A 23,970-nucleotide genomic window follows, 5' to 3' on the forward strand; every position below is an offset into this window, starting at 1 on the left:
CCCCTCACCTGGGAGCCAGACACCCTTCCCACCTGTTGGATTGAAAGTAAAGGACTTTCAGTCCTTCTGCCCTGGTGCCTCTTATCTTATAAACTCTGGTGCTTCAGCGAGGATGAGTGTCTGGCTGTTAGTTCTGCGATAAGGGGCTCCGTGAAGCATCTGCAACCTTCTTTTATAGATTTCTGGTTTGTAACGAGCTGCTTAAGACGATAGCTGCGCCTGTACATCCTCTGGTGGATATTAACAAGGCTTTAGCGAAGGTGGAGAAATGATTTAAGGAACATAGATAAGGATGCAGAGACCAGCCGCCACACAGGCTGTGAAGGCTTTGAAGTCCTGCTGTTGGAAAATGGACAACGTGTTAAAAGATGAGTTTCTGCAAGAAGAGAGAGAGAGAGAGGAGCGCAGAGGGGCACTGCCTGCACATCGCAAGAATAAGGCTTTGTTTCCAGTAGTATTGCCTGGCTTATTGGCCGTCTTAACAGGGCGATGCAGCAGCAAAAAAAGCTAATGCTATTCTCGGCTGCGTCCACAGAAATCTGGAATCCCAATGGAGGGAAGTCATAGCCCTGTTCTATTCTGCCTTGGTCAGACCACACCTGGAATACTGTGTCTAGTTCTGGGTACCACAGTTTAAGAAAGCCACTCCCGGCTGCATCACCCTCTGGCCAGCCAACCAGCCAACCCTATTTAAGGCAGGCGCGGCTGGGAATCTCCCTACCAGCTGTTCCTGTTTTCCCACCCTCCCACCCTATAAGATTCTTGTTCCTTGACCTTGCTATGGACTTTGGTTGGTCACCATTGAGGAGCCTGATAGGAATTTTTCTGCTTGGCAAATTGGCACCAGCCACTGGGTTTTCGCCTACCTCCTAGCAAACCGCCACAACTTTCTTGGTCTTGCCGGTTAGGCATTGGTATTGGTGTAGTTCTGTAGATGGAAGAGGGGAGGTAGCATCATCACCTGCCCCACATATTGAAGGGTAGTCCGATAAAGGATTCCAGGGGGCATGGCCCTGTCTGAAGTCTAGGGACAGGGCCTAAGGCACGCCCCCGAGCGGTGACCCTGGGGGAGTTCCTAGTTGATGTGCATCGGCAGGACTCCCCCTACTGGTGGTTAACCCTTCCCGGACTTGAAGCGGACAGGTTGAAGCCAGATATAGTCTATTAGGACCAATGCCTAAGCCAAAACCGCTCATGACCTGTAACCAAGTTGTGGCCTTATTTAGCCCATTAACCTTAATAATTGTGTCATGTGTCATTATTTCCACTGGCGAGGGGGGGGGGGGACTCGCCACGCAAGGATATTGACAAGCTGGAAGGTGGTGGGCAGAGGAGGGCGACCAACATGATCCGGTATCTGGAAACCAAGCCTTGTGAGGAGTAGTTCAAGGAACTGGGTATGTTAAGCCTGGGAAAGAGGAGACTGAGAGGAGATATGATTGCCACCTCCAAATATCTAAAGGGTTGCCACATAGATGGAGCAAGCTGGTTTTTCTCCTGTTCTGGAGGGTACAAGCCAAAGGATTCTAGTGGCGAGAAAGGAGATTCCGATTAAACGCCGGGAAGAACTTTCTGTTTGACAGTGGGAGAAGTTTGTTGGGCTCGAATCCTGCTTGCAGGGGTTCCCTGTAATGGGCACCTGGTTGGCCACTGTGAGAACAGGACGCTGGACAAGATGGGCCTCCCTGGGCCTGATCCAGCTGGCCTTTCTTAAATTTGGATGTTCTGAGCTCCTGTCAGGGTTGTGGGTTCGATCCCTGCATTGGGCAAAAGTTTCCTGCCTTGCAAGGGTTTGGACCAGATAACCATTCTGACTCTACAATTCTGTGAGTCTCCGAATGCCTCGCACTGGATCCGCACCCCTTCCCCAAATTGCCCCCCCTGCCAAAACGGTACTGGGTCTCTCCCCTGTTCCCCATCCTTGCCCTCAGATGCCTCTGTCTCGCTGCTAATTTGCATGGCGAAGAGCTTCCCTTAATGAGCTCCCTGGTAGGGAGACAGCTGTGGCTGTCATGGCAACTGCCGGGCTTTGACATCCCTCCTTGGGAGGAGTCTCAGCAGGTCCTTTTGGGGGGGGATCCCCCTGCCTGCCTCTGCTCCTCCCCCAATTCATCAATCTCCCCTTTTTGGCCAGGTATGGGGTGTGTTTGGCTGTCTCTGTTGTGGGGGGGTTCCAGATGGGGAGAGAGAGTCCCCTTGCCTTGCTGGGCACCCAGGCTCATTAGCGTTTTTTATTTCCTAGGGAGGTCGCGCTAATGATTTACTCAAGTCACTTTGATTCTTATTTGGGGAGGGGGGGGCGCTGTGCAAGAGAGAGAGGGAGCACAGCAATGAAAAATTCATGGGACCATGACTAAAACATGACAGCCCGCAAGGTGTCTACAGATTTGCTGGGAACGCATGGTGCCAACGGGGGAAGGGGACGTGATGCTTTGTTGCAAATAATTTGTTGTTGTTTAGTCATTTAGTCATGTCCGACTCTTCGTGATCCCATGGACCAGAGCATGCCAGGCCCTCCTGTCTTCCACTGCCTCCCGCAGTTTGGTCAGACTCATGCTGGTAGCTTCGGGAACACTGTCCCACCATCTCATCCTCCGTCGTCCCCTTCTCCTTGTGCCCTCCATCTTTCCCAACATCAGGGTCTTTTCCAGGGAGTCTTCTCTTCTCATGAGGTGGCCAAAGTCTTGGAGCCTCAGCTTCAGGATCTGTCCTTCCAGTGAGCACTCAGGGCTGATTTCCTTCAGAATGGACAGGTTTGATCTTCTTGCAGTCCATGGGACTCTCAAGAGTCTCCTCCAGACCATAATTCAAAAGCATCCATTCTTCGGCGATCAGCCTTCTTTATGGTCCAGTCCAGCTCTCACTTCCATACATCACTACTGGGAAACCCATGGCTTTAACTATACGGACCTTTGTTGGCAAGGTGATGTCTCTGCTTCAAGTTACAAGAAAGGAGTTTCTGAATAAACATCAGGAAGAGCTTTCCGACAGCCAGAGCTGTTCAGTGGTGGAACGGTCTCCCTCCAGAGGTTGTGGACTCTCCTTCCTTGGAAGTGTTTAGACAAAGCTTGGATGGCCATCTGTCAGGGATCCTTTGGCTGAGATTTCTGCATTGCAAGGGGTTGGACTAGATGACCCTCGGGGTCCCTTCCTACGATTCTGTGATTCTATGAGCCCAGTACAGAAGGTGCTAAGAAGATGGCAGGCCGGGAGGAGGTGGAGGGGTTCATCTGAGGCAGAGAACTGGCAGAGAAAAGGGCTGTGGTTCAGTGGCAAAGCCTCTGTTTCAGATGCAAGAGGTCCCAGGTAGCGCTGGGAGGAAACCTAGAGCAGCTGCCAGTCAGGGTAGACAATATGGATCTCGATGGACCAGTGACCTGATTCGGAGGGAGGCAGATTCCCTCCCTGATTCCCTGTGAAGCTGCAGAGACGTGGAATGCTCTCTTGCTTTTGAAACATCCGGCTGCTTCTTGGGCTGCGGCCAGGTGGTTTGTTTTCGTGTTTCTCTGGAAGCAGCTGGGTTGTGACGAATAATAGCGGGATTTCCTTTGCACCGCCGCCTCAAGAAAAACCTTTGAAGGCCCGCGGGCTGGGAAGCGGCTGCTTGCTTGCTTGCTTGCTTGCTTGCTTGCTTGCATCCCGGCCTTCTTCCCGAATACCTCGCCCTGGCGTTCCAGCTGAGAGCTTTCCGTGGATCTGGGGAGGCCCCCTTGAGACCCAGTCAAGGAACAGCTTTCTCTCTCTCCCTCCCTCGGTCGTGACTTCTGCCGGCTGCTCGCTTGGTGAGCCGGAGAGCCCAGATGAAGGGGGCGCAGGGAGATTCGGCTAACAAGCCCCCCCTTGGCTACATAGGCAGGGATGGAGTCTTCAGGAAGACGGTTACAGAAGACTTGACGAAGCGGTAAGGGATTGCGCGGGGACGAGATCAGAGGATGCCGCAGCCAGAGCCCAGTCAAGGAAAATCATTCCCCAAGAAGGGAGCCACAGCTCCGGTAGAGCAGATTCATTTTTCCAGAGCATTGATTTGTTTTTCTTACTCGCTGAGATGCATCAATTGCAGTTTGCTTTTTGTCTCCCGCAGTTGTCCCCCGGGGAATGAAGAGGGTTGGGTTTTTTTTTGTAGTATCACCTTGAGAGGCACCCAAAGTCTTAAGTACCTAACGATGTCATTGGGCTACTACCGCTTTGGGGGGTGAGGGTGCTATTGGACAGTGCCCGTGACATCACTGCTGGCTGGCGCTCAGGGTGGTCCTCACCCTCTCTCGTGCTGTGCATTTTTGGAAACTTAGAAAAGAGTTTTCTTTTCCCTTTTTTTTAAAAAAGCAGTAGGTTTCTGTTTTGGTAAAATCCTTGTTCACTTGGGTGGATGAGCTATCCAGCAAGCTCTTCGAATGCGGCAGGGGAGCGCTGCAAAAACAACACCCTTCCGCCATGAAAGTCTTTTTGCTTTTTATTAATGCATTTTCACTCATGTTTTCTGAGCTAGAGTGCAAGAGAAAGAAAGAAAGAGAGAGAGGGGGAGATGGAGAGAGAAAGGGGGGAGGGAGAATTTATTGGACTGAAAACACATCCTCCGTAAGAAAAGAACAAACTGTGTGTTTTTTCCTAGGGCAGCCTTTCCCAACATGGTGCCCCCACCCAGATCTTGCCGGACTTCAACTTCCAGCACCTGTGCTGGCTGGGTGTGTGTGTGTGTGTGTGTGTGTGTGTGTGAGTTACAGTCTGGCAACTGGAGGGCACTGGGTTGGGAAAGGCTGCCTTAGAGCAGAAATGCAATTTGCCCGTGTTCATCTCTGGGATTGCACAGGCACTAGGAAATGCACACCTGTGAGGTAATGCTTAAGAAATATCACATGAGCAGGACTGTTCATTAAGACCCCCATCGCAGACCCACCGTGGGCACCTCCACCTTCAGGCTCAGATTGGTAGCAACTGGGGGAGCATGGCCTTCTTGGTGGTGGCCCCCCCAATTAAGGAGCGCTTTCCCCAGGGAGGCTTGCTTGCCGCCTACTTTACTGGGGCTAAGGCGAAAGGTGAAGCTAATCCAACCCGTTGCAATGCAGGAAACTTTTGCCCGATTGGGGACTCAAACCCACAACCCTGAGATTAAGAGTCTCATGCTCTACCAACTGAGCTATATTGTGGTGAATTATCATTTGTTTGACCTTGTATATACAGTGGTACCTTGATTCTCAAACTTAATCCATTCCAGAAGTCCTTTCCGAAACCAAAGCATTTCAAAACCAAGGTGCGCTTTCCCATAGAAAGTAATGCAAATCTGATTAATCTGTTCCAAACTTTTAAAAACAACCCCTAAAACAGCAATTTAACGTGGATTTTACTGTCTAACGAGACCATTGATCCATAAAATGAAAGCAATCAACAATGTACAGTGGTACCTCGGGTTAAGTACTTAATTCGTTCCGGAGGTTCATTCTTAACCTGAAACTGTTCTTAACCTGAAGCACCACTCCTGCTGCCGCCCCGCGATTTCTGTTCTCATCCTGAAGCAAAGTTCTTAACCCAAGGTACTATTTCTGGGTTAGCCGAGTGTGTAACCTGAAGCATATGTAACCTGAAGCGTATGTGTCAGGGGTTCAGGAGCAGAGTCACAGGAGAGGGAAGAAACGGAGAGCGAGGGGGAGGAGTCGGAAGGAAATGTCAGCGGCGACAGTAGTCCGAGGTCTCTGAGTCTCTCCAGTGATTCGGAGGATTCACAGAAAGGGGCCCCCAGGGTCAGGGCAAGGGGGGCACCTCGGGAAGAAGGGGCCAGAGGGGACTCAGAGAGTAACAGCTGGAAATCCGGACCAGCTTCCCCTCCAGAGTGCAGTAGGGGGGAGGAGTCCAAGGCATCGGGATCAGGGAGCGCGCAGGCAGAGGGAGAGCGTGAAGCAGGAGTGGCCACACCCTCGTCAGGGAGCGAGGAAACGGTCATCAGGAAAGTTAAACGCGCGCGCGCGCCAAGTTCAAATGTACAGGAGGGCGGCAAGGTGGGCAGCCCGGGTAGGGAGCCAGGTCCTAAAGCACGCCGAAGAGAGGGGGAGGAGTCAGAGGGGTCCAGCTCTGCGTCAGAAGAGTCCAGGAGGGAAGAGACCCCGGGGGGTAGTAAGACCCAGAGGAAGAGAGAGAGAAGGAGGAGGTGGAGTAAGATTAGAGTTTTAAGCTGGTGCACAGGGGGCGGAGATCCAGATAGAGCTTCGCCGGTCTAAAGCTCAGACGTAGAGCTGGGACGCTGAGACTTGTAAATGGAGACTATTCTTCAATAAAGACTTTGATACTGTACTACCGGCTAGCGTTGGTCCTTGGTGAGCTGGGACCCGGAGCCAGCTCTGACAGTATGTAACCCGAGGTACCACTGTATTGTAGTCACACAATCAATCCATCGGTGGCTGAACTGGGTTTCACACAGTCACAAAAACAGAACAAAAAAGAGCCGCAAAAACGCAAAATAAATAGCAAAAAAAGACAGACCTCAGTGTAACACTCAAAACGGAAGTGTGGCTCTCAAATCGGAAGCATAACACTCAAAACGGAGCACGTTTGGCTTCCGAAAAATGTCCCCAAACTGGAACACTTACTTCTGGGTTTGCAGTGTTTGGGTTCCAAGTTGTTTGAGTACCAAGGCATATAATGTTACTGTTGGTCTCCTTTTGTTTCTGTGTGCATTTCAAATTGTGTGCGTTGCAAATGGATTGGTTTGAACTTTTGACACGTGGAGGTGTTTGCCTCCTTGGTGGATTTTGATTGATTGATTGATTGAAAGGCTGGATACAGTCGTAAGCAGAGACCTGCAGCTGAATCAGGCCCAGTGGTCCCTTCTAGTCTAGCATCCTGTTCTCACAGTGGACAACCAAATTCCCAATAATATGGGAAGCCCAGGATCCAAACGTAGACCCCTCTCGCCTCCCGCCATTTCCAGCAATGGGTATTCAAAAACATTGCAGCCTCCGAAAGTGAAAGGAGAGCGTAGCCGTTGTGGCCAGGAGCCACCAATCGTCTTATTGTCCAGGGCAGAAGTGTTTTAAATCAGTCGATAAAAGCATTCTCTAGAAATGCACCTGCCATTCTTGGTCCAGGAGTTGCTTGCAATTTCATCTCTTCTCTGCTTATGTAAGCTCCTTGCTTAAAGGTAAAGGTACCCCTGACCATTAGGTCCAGTTGCGAACGACTCTGGGGTTGTGGCGCTCATCTTGCTCTATAGGCTGAGGGAGCCGGCGTTTGTCTGCAGGCAGTTTTTCTGGGTTATGTGGCCAGCATGACTAAGCCGCTTCTGGCGAAACCAGAGCAGTTCACAGAAACGCCGTTTACCTTCCCGCTGGAGCGGTACCTATTTATCTACTTGCACTTTGACGTGCTTTTGAACTGCTAGGTTGGCAGGAGCAGGGACTGAACAATGGGAGCTCACCCCATCACGGGATTCGAACCACCGTCCTTCTGATCGGCAAGCCCTAGGCTCTGTGGTTTAGACCACAGCGCCACCCGTGTCCCACCCAAGCACCTTGCTTAGGTACAGCATTACAGAGGAACACAAGGAGAGTCTCCTGGATCAGGCCAATGGCCCCTTCTAGTCCGGCATCCCATTCTCACTGGGACCAACCAGGGTAAGGTAAAAGGACCCCTGGACGGTTAAGTCCAGTCAAAGGCGACTATGGGGTTTCAGCGCTCATCTCGCTTTCAGGTCGAGGGAGCCAGTGTTTGTCTGCAGACAGCTTTCCGGGTCATGTGGCCAGCAGGACTAAACCGCTTCTGGTGCAAGAGGACACCGTGATGGAAACCAGAGCACACGGAAACGCGTTTACCTTCCCTATTTATCTACTTGCACTTTGACGTGCTTTCGAACTGCTAGGTTGGCAGGAGCTGGGACAGAGCAATGGGAGCTCACCCCATTGCAGGGATTTGAACTGCCAACCTGATCGGCAAGCCCAAGAGGCTCGGTGGTTTAGACCACAGCACCACCTGCGTCTGTGTACAGAACATTGTCCATGCACACTGCCTCCGGCTCAGTGCTGGATTTACATATAAGCTAAACAAGCTATAGCTTAGGACCCCGCTCTCTTGGGGGCCCCAAAAAATTGTAAAGGGAAAAAAAACCTGGATGTACATTTCCAAAATATAAGATAAAAACACATAAAATAAAACCTACATACAGCAACAGTGTTTTGTTGTAAGTCATGGGCCCCGCCTGCTAGCCTGCTCTCTCAAATATCACCGGTTTGCTCCTTTCTATATATAGGGTGCCTCCATTCTGCTTGGATTGGTTGCAGGGCAACGTGTGCAAATGGCTTTAGATACCTATTAGGTCCATGAATTACCATATAGCATATATTCAGCATAAAAAACAGCGACCATTTGTTGTTGACAAAGGACAGCTGGACATATAAAGGGCCCCATTACCTTCAGGAGCTTAGGGCCTCATCAAACCTAAATCTGGCCCTGCGCGCTGCCCTAAATCCTTTTCTGCTGTGGAGGCAGAGATAGCCATAGCGGCTAGTAGCCTCTTCCTTCACAAATTTGCCTCTTGAAGCCATCTAGGTGGGTGGCCATTGCTGCCTCCAGTGGCGGGGAGTTCTGTAGTTTAGCTATGCACTACGTAAAGGAACTCCTTCCTTTTCTCTGTCCCGAATCTTCCAACATTCAGCTTCATTTAGATACTCCTGCGTTCCAGTGGGGGTTTGGGGGTTGGGAACTTTTCTCGATCCGCTTCTCTTCACACAATGCATAATTTTGCAAACTTCTCCACCCCCTCAATCCCTCGGGATGAGGCGTTGACCCAAAGCCCTTGCCGTCCTGCTTTTGCATTAGCTTGCCAACGGTTTCCCCAAAGGTTGCATTTAAGTGTGTGTTTTAAAATGTGAAATGGTTCTTTCTAAATGTGTGGGTGCAAGCCGGACGGTAGAGGAAAGGGAACCTGGGGGGTTAAACAAGAGGGAGAGAACAAGGTGGTTTGTGCCATTATTTTAAGTTGCAAATCACGGACAGAAATGTTGTTTGTGCATGTGCTAAATAAATAAATAGCAATAAAAATACAAAATGCTCGCGTGCATCTTTGGGATAAGGCAAGCTGCAGATTAAAATGATCAATGAATAATGGTGGGTTGGGGGGGTCAGTATTTTCTGGTGTGGTCAGTCTCCTGCTGTGTCTTCACTTCCGTTTCCATCCTGGCACCATCCAGATGTTTTGGACTACAAAACCTCTGGTGGGCATCCGGTTGGCAGGGGCTGCCGCCCTAGGGAGCAGAGGGCACAGTGCCCTAGAACTGATGGGAATTGTACTTCAGAACTTCCAGGGCAGTGTTGGAAACTCAGCCATATAAGCCAGGTGGCAAATGGCTTCTTAAACCAAGGTCAGCAAAACGGCATACCTACCGTATTTTTTGCTCTATAAGACTCACTTTTTCCCTCCTAAAAAGTAAGGGGAAATGTGTGTGCGTCTTATGGAGCGAATGCAGGCTGCGCAGCTATGACAGAAGCCAGAACAGCAAGAGGGATTGTTGCTTTCACTGCGCAGCGATCCCTCTTGCTGTTCTGGCTTCTGAGATTCAGAATATTTTTTTTCTTGTTTTCCTCCTCCAAAAACTAGGTGTGTCTTATGGTCTAGAGCGAAAAATACGGTAGTTACCATTATGGGCAAGTCTTATTTTTTCAAATGATGGATTGACTGTGATAGATCCTCAGTTAAACATCTGGCTAGTTCAGAGGACCAGTTAAGAGCTTTGAAAAACTAAAAAAGAAAAGTCTCTTGATCCAGGGACAGCCAACATATATATTGGCCTATTCCCACCTCTTTTTCTTCATGACCATTCATAAAGCAAGAATACTCTTCACAACGGTGAGCAGAGCAGCACGGGGGGGGGGGGGGGCTGAGTCAAGAAAAGCTACAACTGTTAACTACAACTTTGTCCACTGCCGCTGCTCAGGATGCGCAGAAAAAGCAATTTGCTTCCTGAAATTCATTCCCAGTGTGCAGATAAAATAGAACGGATAGAATTCTACAAGATGGGATCCTAATATGTGAAAACAAGATCTATAATAACAATAATAATAACAATAACAATAAAACAATAACAATAATAATTTATTTATTTATACCCCACCCATCTGGCTGAGTTTCCTCAGCCACTCTGAGTGTTAAAAACAGTACAGCATTAAATAATAAAAACTTCCCTGAACAGGGCTGCCTTCAGATGTCTTCTAAAGATAAGATAGCTGCTTATTTCCTTCACATCTGAAGGGAGGGCATTCCACAGGGCGGGCGCCACCACCGAGAAGGCCCTCTGCCTGGTTCCCTGTAATCTCACTTCTCGCAATGAGGGAACCGCCAGAAGGCCCTCGGCGCTGCACCTCAGTGTCTGAGTAGAACAATTGGGGTGGAGACGCTCCTTCAGGTATACAGGACCGAGGCTCTTTAGGGTTTTCAAGGTCGGCACCAACACTCTGAATTGGGCTCAGAAACGTACTAGGAGCCAATGTAGGTCTTTCAAGACCGGTGTTATGTGGTCTCGGTGGCCGCTCCCAGTCACCAGTCTAGCTGCCGCATTCTGGATTAGTTGTAGTTTCCAGGTCACCTTCAAAGGTAGCCCCACATAGAGCGCATTGCAGTAGTCCAAGCGGGAGATAACCAGAGCATGCACCACTCTGGCCAGACAGTCCGCAAGGAGGGTCTCATCCTGCATACCAGATGGAGCTGGTAGACCGCTGTCCTGGACACAGAATTGATCTGCGCCTCCATGGACAGCTGTGAGTCCAAAATGACTCCTAGGCTGCGCACCTGGTCCTTCAGGGGCACAGTTACCCCATTCAGAACCAGGGAGTCCTCCACACCTGCCCACCTCCTGTCCCCCCAAAAACAGTACTTCTGTCTTGCCAGGATCCAACCTCAATCTGTTAGCTGCCATCCATCCTCCAACCACCTCCAGGCACTCACACAGGACCTTCACCGCCTTCACTGGTTCCGATTTGAAAGAGAGGTAGAGCTGGGTATCATCCGCATACTGATGAACACCCAGCCCAAACCCCCTGAGGATCTCTCCCAGCGGCTCCAAGGATCCGCAGGTGGAGATATAAGGCGCAAGCCTGGGCATCTTCACTTGGTCGCAAGTGGTTGAAAGCCTGTTGCAAAATGTGCCTGGCGCCTGGCTAATTTCGAACCCTGTTCCAGAGTCAGGCCTGGGCCAAAAGGAAATGCAGTTCCAAGAGGAACGTAAGAAGAGTCTGCCAGATCAGGCCCATGGCCAATCTAGTCCGTCATCCTCACCCAGCAACTGGTATTTAGAAGTCTTTCCCTATTACCGTGAGATGGAGCATGGCCATCCTGGCTAGTAGCCACTGAAAGCCCTCTCCTCCTCCATGGATTTGTCTCCTCCTCCTCTGTCAAAAACATCCATGTTGCTGGATGTCGCTACCCCCTGTCCTGTGGCAGGGAGTTCCATAGTTTGTTAAATAAATAAATAAATAAATAAATAAATAAATAAATAAATAAATATTTTTTTATTTATACCCCTTCCCTTCCTGGTTCAGAAAACCGGGCTCAGGGCGGCTAACAACAAATTTAAAACACTTAATTGCTGCAACAAAAAAAAGCATAAAATACAGTATAAAACATGGATAACAATAAATTCAGAATTCAAAAATCAATTTAGGGGGGAAATCCATCCAATAAACATTCGATGATCACCAGGGCTAGCTGGCTAAGTTAGTCCTATTTGGGACAGCGAGGAGACCAGGGGAGAATTAGCTGTGGGATCCCAGAGCGGGTAATCTTCATAAAAAGGCAAGGAAGAGGAATAAAAGATCAGGCTAAGTTCAAATTAAAGGCCAGGCAGAATAGCTCTGTCTTACAAGTTCAATCCTTTAAATCCTGAAGGCAGCCCTGTTTAGGGAAGTTTTTAATATTTAATGCTGTATTGCTTTTAACACTCGATTGGTAGCCGCCCAGTGTGGCTGGGGAAACCCAGCCAGATGGGCGGGGTATAAATAATAAATTATTATTATTATTATTATTTGACCGTGCGCTGCACGAAGAAGGGCACTTCTTCCTTTTATCAGTCCTGAATCGCCAGGTTGGGGTTGGTGGCAGCGGCGGCGTCTGGCTTGCGCAGGAGGTTTAGATTTTCTGATGGCAGCGAAGGACTGGAAAACCCCAGAGGGATATCCCCGGCTGTCATTTACCGCGCAGCAATAACGAGATCAAACTAGATTGCCACCAGCTTGTTCATTTGCCTGCTCGGCAAAGCTTGTCGCTAAACGGTGGAAATCTCAGTTTGACTCTCTCATCACCACTCTCATTACTGCAGTCAGGGATGTCGTAGAATCGAAGAATCGAAGAGTTGGGAGGGAATCCCAGCGGCCATCTAGTCCAACCCCCTGCAATGCGGAAATCACACAGTGTCTGTGTCTGTATTGGAGTCTAACTGGGCTCTGGTGTTGTTGTTTTTAAAAATGTGCAACTTAAGAAATCAGTTGCTCCAGTTGTAGCTCTCCGGGGTCATAGAATCATAGAATCATAGAGTTGGAAGAGACCCCAAGGGCCATCGAGTCCAACCCCCTGCCAAGCAGGAAACACCATCAGAGCACTCCTGACATATGGTTGTCAAGCCTCTGCTTAAAGACCTCCAAAGAAGGAGACTCCACCACACTCCTTGGCAGCAAATTCCACTGTCAAACAGCTCTTACTGTCAGGAAGTTCTTCCTAATGTTTAGGTGGAATCTTCTTTCTTGTAGTTTGGATCCATTGCTCCGTGTCCGCTTCTCTGGAGCAGCAGAAAACAACCTTTCTCCCTCCTCTATGTGACATCCCTTCATATATTTGAACATGGCTATCATATCACCCCTTAACCTCCTCTTCTCCAGGCTAAACATGCCCAGCTCCCTTAGCCGTTCCTCATAAGGCATCGTTTCCAGGCCTTTCACCATTTTGGTTGCCCTCCTCTGGACACGTTCCAGTTTGTCAGTGTCCTTCTTGAACTGTGGTGCCCAGAACTGGACACAGTACTCCAGGTGAGGTCTGACCAGAGCAGAATACAGTGGCACTATTACTTCCCTTGATCTAGATGCTATACTCCTATTGATGCAGCCCAGAATTGCATTGGCTTTTTTAGCTGCCGCGTCACACTGTTGGCTCATGTCAAGTTTGTGGTCAACCAAGACTCCTAGATCCTTTTCACATGTACTGCTCTCAAGCCAGGTGTCACCCATCTTGTATTTGTGCCTCTCATTTGTGCCGTCTCTGAGGGACGGTGTGTGTGCCGCAGCCCTGATGGACTTCTCGCAAAGTGAGGGGTGGATTGGGTCCCTCCATTGAGCTGAATGAAGAGGCTGTGGCAGTCCAGGGGATTCTGTGCGCCTGACTCCTCCTATTATTCATTTTTCTTTATTTGTGTAGCCGAAACAGCTGCAAAGCAAGATACATAAAAACAAGATAAAATACAGTCATACCTTGGGATAAATATGCTTCAGGATAAGTATTTTTGGTTTTGTTTTTTTAAAAAAATAATATTTATTAAAGGTTTTATAGTTACAAAAGAAAAGAAAAAGACAATAAAAAAGATTAGGAAACAACACATCAAAAATAAAAGAAGAAAACAATACATCTACACAACAAGAAAAAACAAAAAGATTTAAAAAACACACCCATTTTCCATATCTTTGTCTTTCATTGACTTATTTCCTCGACCTCCTCCCACCTCCCATTTTTGTATTCCAGTTAATAATTAAATCAGCAAGTCCTTTCCATCTTTCACTGCTTTCTATCATTTAGTTGTCTTCATTTATTTTAACCTTATCTTACCATCAAAATCTTAAAATTTATCTATACTTAAATCCTTATCATATGTCTACTAAAGTCATATAATTTCATCCCACCATTTCCCAACATTCCTTAATTATGCTATATTACTCTAAATAAAATTTTAAAAATTTTCCCAATCTTCTTCCACCGTCTCTTCTCCCTGGTCTCAGATTTTGTCAGTCTTTTCTATCAGTTTCATATAGTCCATCAGCCTGGTGCTCTTCTATCCGAGGCTCTTAACTCTTCTCCCTCAGGATAAGTATTTTTGGGTTGTGCTCGCGGCGACCCAGAAGTAACGGAGCGTGTTACTTCCGAGTTTCGCCGCTCGCGCATGCGCAGACGTTCAAAATTATGTCACATGCATGCACGGAAGTGGCGAAACGCGCAGATGCGCTGTCGCGTCTTACGTTCCGTTCGCATCCCGAGGTACCACTGTACACTGCAAAAGTTGAGATAATAATGATAATATTAGTAATACATTTTTATTTATACCCTGCCCTCCCTGGCTAGAACCAGGCTCAGGGTGGCTAACCCAATAAAATTACAATAAAATGTAAAAGAAAAAGAAAAAACAGTTAATTAAAATACGGGTTAAAATACAGTTTAAAATGCAGCCTCATTTTAGTAGTAGACCATAAATCAAAACCATAAGGGGAGGGAAACATAAGGGTCAGACTGAGTCCAAACCAAAGGCCAGGCGGAACAGCTCCGTCTTGCAGGCCCTGCGGAAAGATGTCAAGTCCCGCAGGGCCCTAGTCTCTTGTGACGGAGTGTTCCACCAAGTCGGGGCCAGTGCTGAAAAGGCCCTGGCCCTAGTTGAGACCAGTCTAACCACCTTGCGGCTTGGGACCTCCAAAGTGTTGTCATTTGTGGACCGTAAGGTCTTCCACAGGACAACCAGGAGAGGCGGTCCCGTAGGTACGAGGTAATTATTCAAACCAGGTGTTCTGTCCAATAAAAATGAGCTCCACTTATCATCCATGCAAACCTTTCTCAGAATTGCCACTGTAATGGCAAAATGGGCTGCCTGCTCAGAAATGTTAAGGGGACCTAATAGAAAGTTGATCAGTTATTTATTTCAGAAAATCTATATGGCTATATATATATATATATATATATATATAAGCAGTTCACATGAAGTTTCAACAATAACACCAGGAAAAATTTACAGCCATACTTTAAAACTTAGAAAAGTTGAAATACTAAAACAGGTGAGAACTACCTCAACTTCCTAAACATCTAATAATCCAGGATATGTGTCAGATGAGTTTTAAATCTTTGAAGAAAGCTGTTCTTAAGTCCCCATCAACTGGGCAAACAAGAAAGTGATGGGGTAAAAGTTCAGTCAGGGAATTCTCTGTGCATTGTTGGGATTTGTGAACAGAATATAGAGTTCTTGGTGGTGCACAAGCTTAACATGAGTCAACTGTGTGGTGCAGCAGCAAAAAAGGCTAATGCTATTATGGGCTGCATGTATAGTGTGCCCGGGTCAAGGGAAGTCATGGAGCAATTCTATTCTGCCTTGGTCAGATCACACCTGGAATACTGTGTCCAATTCGGGGCACCACAATTTAGGAAGGATGTTGATAAGCTGGAAGGTGTGCAGAGGAGCGCAACTAAGATTATCAGGGGACTGGGATCCAAACCTTATGAGGAACAGTTGAAGGAGCTGGGTATGTTTGACATACCCAGCCTGAGAAAGAATAGACTGAGAGGAGATATGATAGCCATCTTCTAATATCTCAAAAGTTGTCGCATAGAAGAGGGAACAAGTTTGTTTTCTCCTGCTATGGAGGGTAGGACTCGAACCCGTGGCTTCAAGTTACAGGAAGAGAGGTTCCAATTAAACAAGAAGAATGGTGAGAGCTGTTTGACAGTGGAAAGGGGTGGACTCTCCTTCCTTGGAGGTTTTTAAGCAGAGGTTGGACGGCCACCTGCCATGGCTGCTTTAGTTGAGATTCCTACATTGTAGGGGGTTGGACTAGATGACCCTCGGGGTCCCTTCCTACTCTACAATTCTATGCTTTGCACATTAGTTCCTGTGTGCTGAAGGTCTCTCTCGTTCCCCCTCACTCAACTTCTCCTTCCCCTCTTGTTTTTCAGGGTGTTCAAGAAAGCCAGTCCCAATGGGAAGGTAAGCTGAACTTCTTCGCCAGTTCTTTGGGTTTCTTTCGTTTGGGGAAGTGGGAGAGAAGAAGACGGAGGGGGAGGGATTTTGTTCTCATTATTTATTTCTGGGAATGGGGAACTTGCATCCTCCCTCCCTCTGGATGCAGGACTCAGACTCGGAAGAAAGCCTTCTGCTAAAGGCTTTAAGTGTGGCCCGTCATCAAGGCAAGGCACAGCGGGTGTAAGGCATGGCTACACAAGCTTTGCATATTCTAGATGGATTGTTGAATATTTTGTTATTTGATACAAGTTTTATTATGACTTATTTGCATTGGATCGGATTCTTATGGGGTGGGCAATCTTTGTTGTATATTTCATAGAATCACAGAATCATGGAGTTGCCCGTCTGGTTCAACCCCCCGCAATGCAGGAATAATATTTTGCTCCTTCTTGCAAGCTGCCTTGTGTATTTGTTTAGTCGTTTAGTCATGTCCGACTCTTCCTGATCCCATGGACCAGAGCATGCCAGGCACCTGGTGAAGTGGGTGGAAAAAGGACCCACCCATTTGTTTCTATGGCAACAGAGCAACTTCTTTGGAGATGCTAATTTGTGGTACTTAACTACCTGGACAAAGGAACTGGTTTGGAAAGCTTCCTCATTCATTATGTTGTTGTTTAGTTGTGTCCGACTCTTCATGACCCCATGGACCAGAGCATGCCAGGCACTCCTGTCTTCCACTGCCTCCCGCAGTTTGGTCAACCTCATGCTGATAGCTTCAAGAACACTGTCCAACCATCTCATCCTCCGTCGTCCCCTTCTCCTTGTGCCCTCCATCTTTCCCAACATCAGGGTCTTTTCCAGGGAGTCTTCTCTTCTCATGAGGTGGCCAAAGTCTTGGAGCCTCAGCTTCAGGATCTGTCCTTCCAGTGAGCACTCAGGGCTGATTTCCTTCAGAATGGATTGGTTTGATCTTCTTGCAGTCCATGGGACTCTCAGGAGTCTCCTCCAGCACCAGAATTCAAAAACATCCATTCTTCGGCGATCAGCCTTCTTTACTGTCCAGCTCTCACTTCCATACATCATTACTGGGAAAACCAGAACAGAACAGAATACAATACAATACAATACAATACAATACAAGCCAAGCTGTGGTGGATACTTGCTTTTGCCCCTTCACATAAATATATATTTCTAGTTGTTTGTTTTTGACTGTAAGATTCCTTGAGACCCTGTCTGGACTCAATAAATAAGAGTAATGTGCAGCTTTGGTTATTCTGCGAACCACCCTGAGATCTTGTGACGGTCCATAAATTTAATAAATAAATGAATGTCAAAAAAGGAGACCCCCGACTAAACGTTAGGAATAACTCCCTGGGTGCAAGAGCTTCGACTCCCTCGGGAGGTTGTGGGCTCTCTTTCCTTGGGGGATTTTAAAGCAGAGGTCGGGCGGCCACCTGTCAAGGGTGCTTTAGCTGCAATCTCTGCATTGCAGGGGGTTGGTCTGGATGACCCTCGTGGGTCCCCTTGCAGCTCTACAGTTCTGTGATTCTAAGACTCTTTGCATCGCTGTGGCAAGAAAAAAAGCAACGAATGGCTTTAATAAATACCGTATTTTTCGCACCATAGGGCGCACCGGACCTTAGGACGCACCTAGTTTTTTTGGGGGGAAATAAAGGAAAAAATTTTTATTTCCCCCCCAGGTGCGCTGCACCAATCCCGAAGCTTGGGGCGTGCAGACCTCAGCGCGCCCCAAGCTTCTGGATGCCGGCAAGGTCTCCGCTAGCCATGGGAGAGCCGCGCGGCTTCGTGTGAGGCAGGCAGCGGGGAGAAGCGCGCTTCTCCCCACCGCCTGCCTTCAGACCAGCTCCGGGAACAGCGGGAAGACGCGCTGCGCCTCCCCGCTGTCCCCGGAGCTTGCGGGGCAGGCAGCAGGGAGAAGCGCTCTTCTCCCCACCGCCTGCCTTCAGACCAGGTCCGGGAACAGCGGGAAGATGTGCTGCGCCTCCCCGCTGTCCCCGGAGCTTGCGGGGCAGGCAGCAGGGAGAAGCGCTCTTCTCCCCGCCGCCTGCCTTCAGACCAGGTCCGGGAACAGCGGGAAGATGCGCTGCGCCTCCCCGCTGTCCCCGGAGCTTGCGGGGCAGGCAGCAGGGAGAAGCGCTCTTCTCCCCACCGCCTGCCTTCAGACCAGGTCCGGGAACAGCGGGATGGCGGCGTTCCGCCTCCCTGCTGTCCCCCGACCTTGTGGGGCTGGTGCTGGGGCTCTCCTGAAGCCTGGAGAGCGAGAGGGGTCGATGCGCACCGACCCCTCTCACTCTCCAGGCTTCAGTGAAAGCCTGCATTCGCTCCATAGGACGCACACACATTTCCCCTTCATTTTTGGAGGGGAAAAAGTGCGTCCTATGGAGCGAAAAATACGGTAATTATAATGATAATCATAATAGTGAGTATACTGGCAAGCTTGTTCAGAATGCCAGCATCCACCATTTGGGCCGTCCTTCACCTTGCCAGCAGGCTAAGTGCTTTTCATCCAAGGCAACAAAAGCCTCCTTGCATACCAGCATCTTGTTGCTAGGCGAGCTCACCTGTGCTGCCTCAGCCTGACCCTGATACACATCACTCAGTGCTCTCATAAGAGGGGAAGGAGGATGCTGGATCGGATTGGCTGAAGGCGGGGAGACAGTCCCCAGGCCCATTATCCTGACTGTGCAAGGCTGGGAGAGATGGCTTTTAAGTGTGTGAGTGTCTGGAGGCGGTTGGAGGATGGATGGCGGCTAGCAGATTGAGGTTGAATCCTGACAAGACAGAAGTACTGCTTTGGGGGCACAGGAGGCGGGCAGGTGTGGAGGATTCCCTGGTCCTGAATGGGGTAACTGTGCCCCTGAAGGACAAGGTGCGCAGCCTAGGAGTCATTTTGGACTCTCAGCTGTCCATGGAGGCACAGGTCAATTTGTGTCCAGGGCAGCTGTCTACCAGCTCCATCTGGTACTCAGGCTGAGACCCTCCCTGCCCACGGACTGTCTCGCCAGAGTAGTGCATGCTCTGGTTATCTCCCGCTTGGACTACTGCAATTCGCTCTATGTGGGGCTACCTTGGAAGGTGACCCTGAAACTGCAGCTAATCCAGAATGTGGCAGCCAGACTGGTGACTGGGGGCGGCCGCTGAGACCACATAACACCGGTCCTGAAAGACCTACACTGGCTCCCAGTACATTTCTGAGCACAATTCAAAGTTTTGGTGCTGACCTTGAAAGCCCTAAACGGCCTCGGCCCAGTATACCTGAAGGAGCGTCTCCACCCCCATCGTTCTGCCCAAACACTGAGGTCTAGCGCCGAGGGCCTTCTGGCGGTTCCCTTGCTGCAAGAAGCCAAGTTACAGGGAAACAGGCAGAGGGCCTTCTCAGTGGTGGCACCCTCCCTGTGGAATGCCCTCCCACCAGATGTCAAAGAGGAAAACAACTACCAGACTTTTAGAAGACATCTGAAGGCAGCCCTGTTTAGGGAAGCTTTTAATGTTTAATAGACTGCCTCTGAGCTGACTCCAAAATTGCTTTGTTGCATTTTGAATACTATTTCCCCCCCTCCCCTTTTTCCATGGGACATGAGTTTCTCCAAAGCAGGACTCTTGCTTGCTGTGGGTGGGTGGATAGCGGGGCTGAACCCCACACCTTTTGCGAACTAGGAAACACTGTTTCTGCAAATTCAGAACAAGAGGAATAAAACAGGCAAGCACCCAGAGCTTTCTCAAAAGGCATTCTGAGTATTGGACGGGACCGTGGTTCAGTGGTAGAGCAGCGTTCAGAGGGTCCCGGGTTCAGTCTGGAGTCTCACAAGGGTGAGGTGGTGGTGGGTGGAGGACATTGTTTCAGAGAGCTTTGGCTCTGTGGATATTTTCCTTTGGTAAACAATAGGTCTGCGTGGAACAAAGAGGGACAGGCTGGAATTGGGGCAGCCAGCCTCAGGGGGTGGTAATGGGGTAAAACAGCAGTGGGAAGGTGTCAGGATGCCTGGGTCCCCAACTCCTTTCCAGGCAAGGAAAAGGCAGTTTTTGATGGGCTCTCCGGATGACCTATTTAGTGAGCTTTCATCCTCATTTGCCTGCACAAAGCTTTCCAGGATGTTGTGTTACATCTGGTGTTGACATTTGTTGCGATTTGTTTGTGGGGTGCTTATACAACTCCTGCCCTCCATCTTGATTTGCTTGTGGCATGTTTACACATCTCCCCATGAGTCATTGGTTGGCGTCTCGCTTTTCCAACCCTCAAAACGTCCAGCTGTTTTGCTTTTTGAAGCAGATTTGTTGTGCCGTGTGGCAGAGCACTTCGACCCACTTCAGTTGCGTTAAACTAGCTGTTGCACGACACCGCAATGTCTGAGAGGGAGTCCAAGGCTTCAGTTTCCTTGGAATGGAGGTCAGATGAGACTGCGGTGTCTTTAGAATGCAGTGGTACCTCGGTTTACGAACTTAATCCGTTCCAGAAGTTCGTTCTTAAACCGAAACCGTTCTTAAACTGCGGCACACTTTCCCTAATGAGGCCTCCCACTGCCAGTGCCCTTCCACCGTTCGGCTTCCATTCTTAGACCGAAGTAAAGTTCGCAAACCTGGATACTTGCAGAGTTCATAAACCGAATCGTTTGTTCTTAAACCGAGGTACCACTGTATCTGGTTATACAGTAGACGCTCAGGTTGTGAACGTTAACCGTGCGGGAGGCACGTTCGCAACCCGCAGTGCCGTGCCTGTGCACGCATGGGTTGCGATTCGGCGCTCATGTGCAAAGCGCGATTTAGCGCTTCTGCGCATGCGCGACTGCTGAAACCCAGAAGTAACCCGTTCTGGTACTTCCGGGTTTCGGCACGTCCGTAAACCGAAAAAACGCAACCTGAAGCATCTCTAACCCCAGGTGTGACTGTATTTGCACACATAAATATAACCCGAGTATAAGATGGAGTGGCTCAGAGCATCGATACCCCAACAGATCTCGCTTCTCCATTTGCCACCTTTGTGGATCCAGCCCAGAGCAAGCAGGTCTGGGTGTCTCCATCTCCCAGCCAGCTTCCAGCTCAGCTCAAACACAACCCTCTCGCTTCTCCTACCCAGCAAATAGGTGAGGGGGCTGGAGGAAAGGCCCAGCCGTTTGCCTGAAGGGCACTCTCACTTAGTGGCAGCTCTTGCAACCCAGCTTATTCTTTGGGGATGCTGTTGAGGACACTGAAGTGGGCAGCAAAGGCCATTGGTCCTGCAAATATTGTGCAGATGCCTGATTATTGTCTTCCAAAACAACTACAGTGGTACCTCGGGTTACATACGCTTCCCCTAACCCAGAAATATTACCTCGGGTTAAGAACTTTGCTTCAGGATGAGAACAGAATCATAGAATCATAGAATCATAGAGTTGGAAGAAACCACAAGGGCCATCAAGTGCAACCCCCTGCCAAGCAGGAAACACCATCAGAGCACTCCTGACATATGGTTGTCAAGCCTCTGCTTAAAGACCTCCAAAGAAGGAGACTCCGCCACACTCCTTGGCAGCAAACTCCACTGTCGAACAGCTCTTACTGTCAGGAAGTTCTTCCTAATGTTTAGGTGGAATCTTCTTTCTTGTAGTTTGGATCCATTGCTCCGTGTCCGCTTCTCTGGAGCAGCAGAAAACAACCTTTCTCCCTCCTCTATGTGACATCCTTTTATATATTTGAACATGGCTATCATATCACCCCTTAACCTCCTCTTCTCCAGGCTAAACATGCCCAGCTCCCTTAGCCGTTCCTCATAAGGCATTGTTTCCAGGCCTTTGACCATTTTGGTTGCCATCCTCTGGACACGCTCCAGTTTGTCAGTGTCCTTCTTGAAATTGTGCTGCGGTGGCGCAGCAGCAGCAGGAGGCCCCCATTAGCTAAAGTGGTACCTCAGATTCAGAACAGTTTCAGGTTAAGAGCAAATCTCCAGGATGAATTAAGTTATTAACCTGAGGTACCACTGTACTCTATTCTGAACTTAAAAATGGAATAATTTTTTATTTTATTTTTAATTGTCCAGTAGCACCCTAGAGACCAACTAAGTTTGTTCTGGGTATAAGCTTTCGTATGCATGCACACTTCTTCAGATAAATGGAAAGCATAATACCAGTGGTCAACAAAAGAGGTTCAAAGACGCTCTCAAGGCAAATCTTTAAAAATGTAGTATAAACACCGGCAACTGGAAAAAACTGGCCTGCGAGCGCTCCAGTTGGAGAACAGCCTTTACCAAAGGTGTCATGGGCTTTGGAGACACTCGAACTCAGGACGCAAGGGAGAAACGTGCTAAGAGGAAGGCACGCTTGGCAAATCCACACCGTGATCAACTCCTGCCCGGAAACCTATGTCCGCACTGTGGAAGGACGTGTGAATCCAGAATTGGCCTCCATCGTCACTTACGGAATCACTGTTAAACCCCTGTTTATGGAAGACAATCTTACTCGGTTACGAGGGATCGCTGAACAAAAAGAAGACCTACAAATAAACATGTCTGAGCAGCGCAGCAACATCCTCTGTTAGATTCCAACCTTCCTTGTGGACAGGACTCCAGACATTGGAAGGAACTCAGGGCATCATTCACAGCTGGAGCTCAGCCTTCAAAGAGATTTTGAGCCACCTTCGCAAGGACCCATCTGCCACCGAGGCAGATTCGTCGGCAGGCGACTCTGTTGATAACCGGAGTTGTTTTCTTCCCAGATGTCGTCTGCCAGCGACGGTGAGTCATGCAGCCGCCTCCCAAGCCCTCGAAATGTGATTGAGATGGAGGCTTATTCAATAACCTAATTGGATGAACTGCAGGGTTAGGGAGCTAATCAGCTGCGCCTGGAATTCCTGGAGCTTTGCAAAAGCACGACTATCGCGCTTCGTACGGCTGATGCCGAAGCCCGGGGGGGGGGAGGGGGAGATGGAGACAGAGTCTGGGGGAATAAGGGGAGCAGGCGCGACGCAAAGAGCCCTGCTAGATGGCTGATTGTAGAATCGTCAAGTTGGAAGAGTCCCCAAGAGGTCAAGCACGAGATCTCACAAGAGCTTGGATGCTTTAGTTGCTAGGGAAACCCAGCCAGATGGGCAGGGTGAAAATAATAAAATTATTATTATTATTATTATTATTCCGGTTCCTGCATTGCAAGAGCGGTGGACTGGATGATCCTTGGGGGTCCCTTTCCATTCTTGCCAGTCCTGGGCTGGGCAGCCCAGTGGCCTGACTCATCCTAGGGCAGCTTCCCGCAACTGGGCTTAAGAGTCAAGAGTATTAAGAGAGTTTGGATTTGATATCCCGCCTTTCACTCCCTTTAAGGAGTCTCAAAGCGGCTAACAATCTCCTTTCCCTTCCTCCCCCGCAACAAACACTCTGTGAGGTGAGTGGGGCTGAGAGACTTCAGAGAAGTGTGACTGGCCCAAGGTCACCCAGCAGCTGCATGTGGAGGAGCGGGGAAGCGAACCCGGTTCCCCAGATTACGAGACTACCGCTCTTAACCACTACACCACACTGGCTCCCTATTCATATGTGGTTCTTGTGCTAAGGTAAAAGCTTACTGGGAAATGATATATAATGAAACAAAAAGGATGTTAAAAATAATCTTTGTTAACCCCCCCCGCCCCACCCAGAAGCTTTTGGGAATTACGGGGACACAACTACTTAACCTGTATAGAAACTTATTCATATATGCTACTACAATGGCAAGAATGTTACTCACCCAAAAATGGAAAGAAGCAAAAGCCCCAGCAAAGGAAGAACGGATACAAAAATTTATGGAATATGCAGAAACGGCAAAACTTACCGGAAGGATAAGAAATTCAAGATAAAAACCTTTTTTTAATAAAAGAATGGAAATGGTTTATTGAATAGTCACAGATAAACTGTGAGCAGATAAGAACATTGGCAGGACTATTGTAATAACCTGCCGTTTCGTAGGAGTTTATATTTAAAGAAGATGAATAAATGAGCAAATTAAGTCAGTTTGGACATGCAGAAGATATTAAAAATAAATTTAAGGAACCGCAGAAAGAGGGGGGAGGAAGCCAAGTTTTGAAATGTCAAAATGATTGTGAAATTAGTGAAATG

General features: G+C 48.7%; 1 protein-coding gene across 4 annotated transcripts in view; it reads left to right on the forward strand.

Moving 5' to 3' along the window:
- ARRB1 (arrestin beta 1) overlaps positions 1-23,970 on the forward strand; it is a 143,281-nt gene that overhangs the window by 70,192 nt on the left and 49,119 nt on the right. For 2 of the 4 annotated variants that reach the window (XR_014510194.1, XM_083436625.1), the window contains exon 2: positions 15,890-15,920. Coding sequence is in view for 3 of the 4 variants with exons in the window: in XM_083436625.1 (XP_083292751.1) it covers positions 15,890-15,920 (31 nt within the window). In the remaining variant the exon portion in view is untranslated. Of the gene's footprint in view, positions 1-3,637; positions 3,902-15,889; positions 15,921-23,970 lie in introns of those variants that run through there. The other 2 variants (XM_083436623.1, XM_083436624.1) reach the window with 2 other exon arrangements.

The sequence above is a fragment of the Podarcis tiliguerta genome, assembly GCF_965153285.1.
Source record: "Podarcis tiliguerta genome assembly, chromosome: 4".
Classification (NCBI taxonomy): Eukaryota; Metazoa; Chordata; class Lepidosauria; order Squamata; family Lacertidae; genus Podarcis; species Podarcis tiliguerta.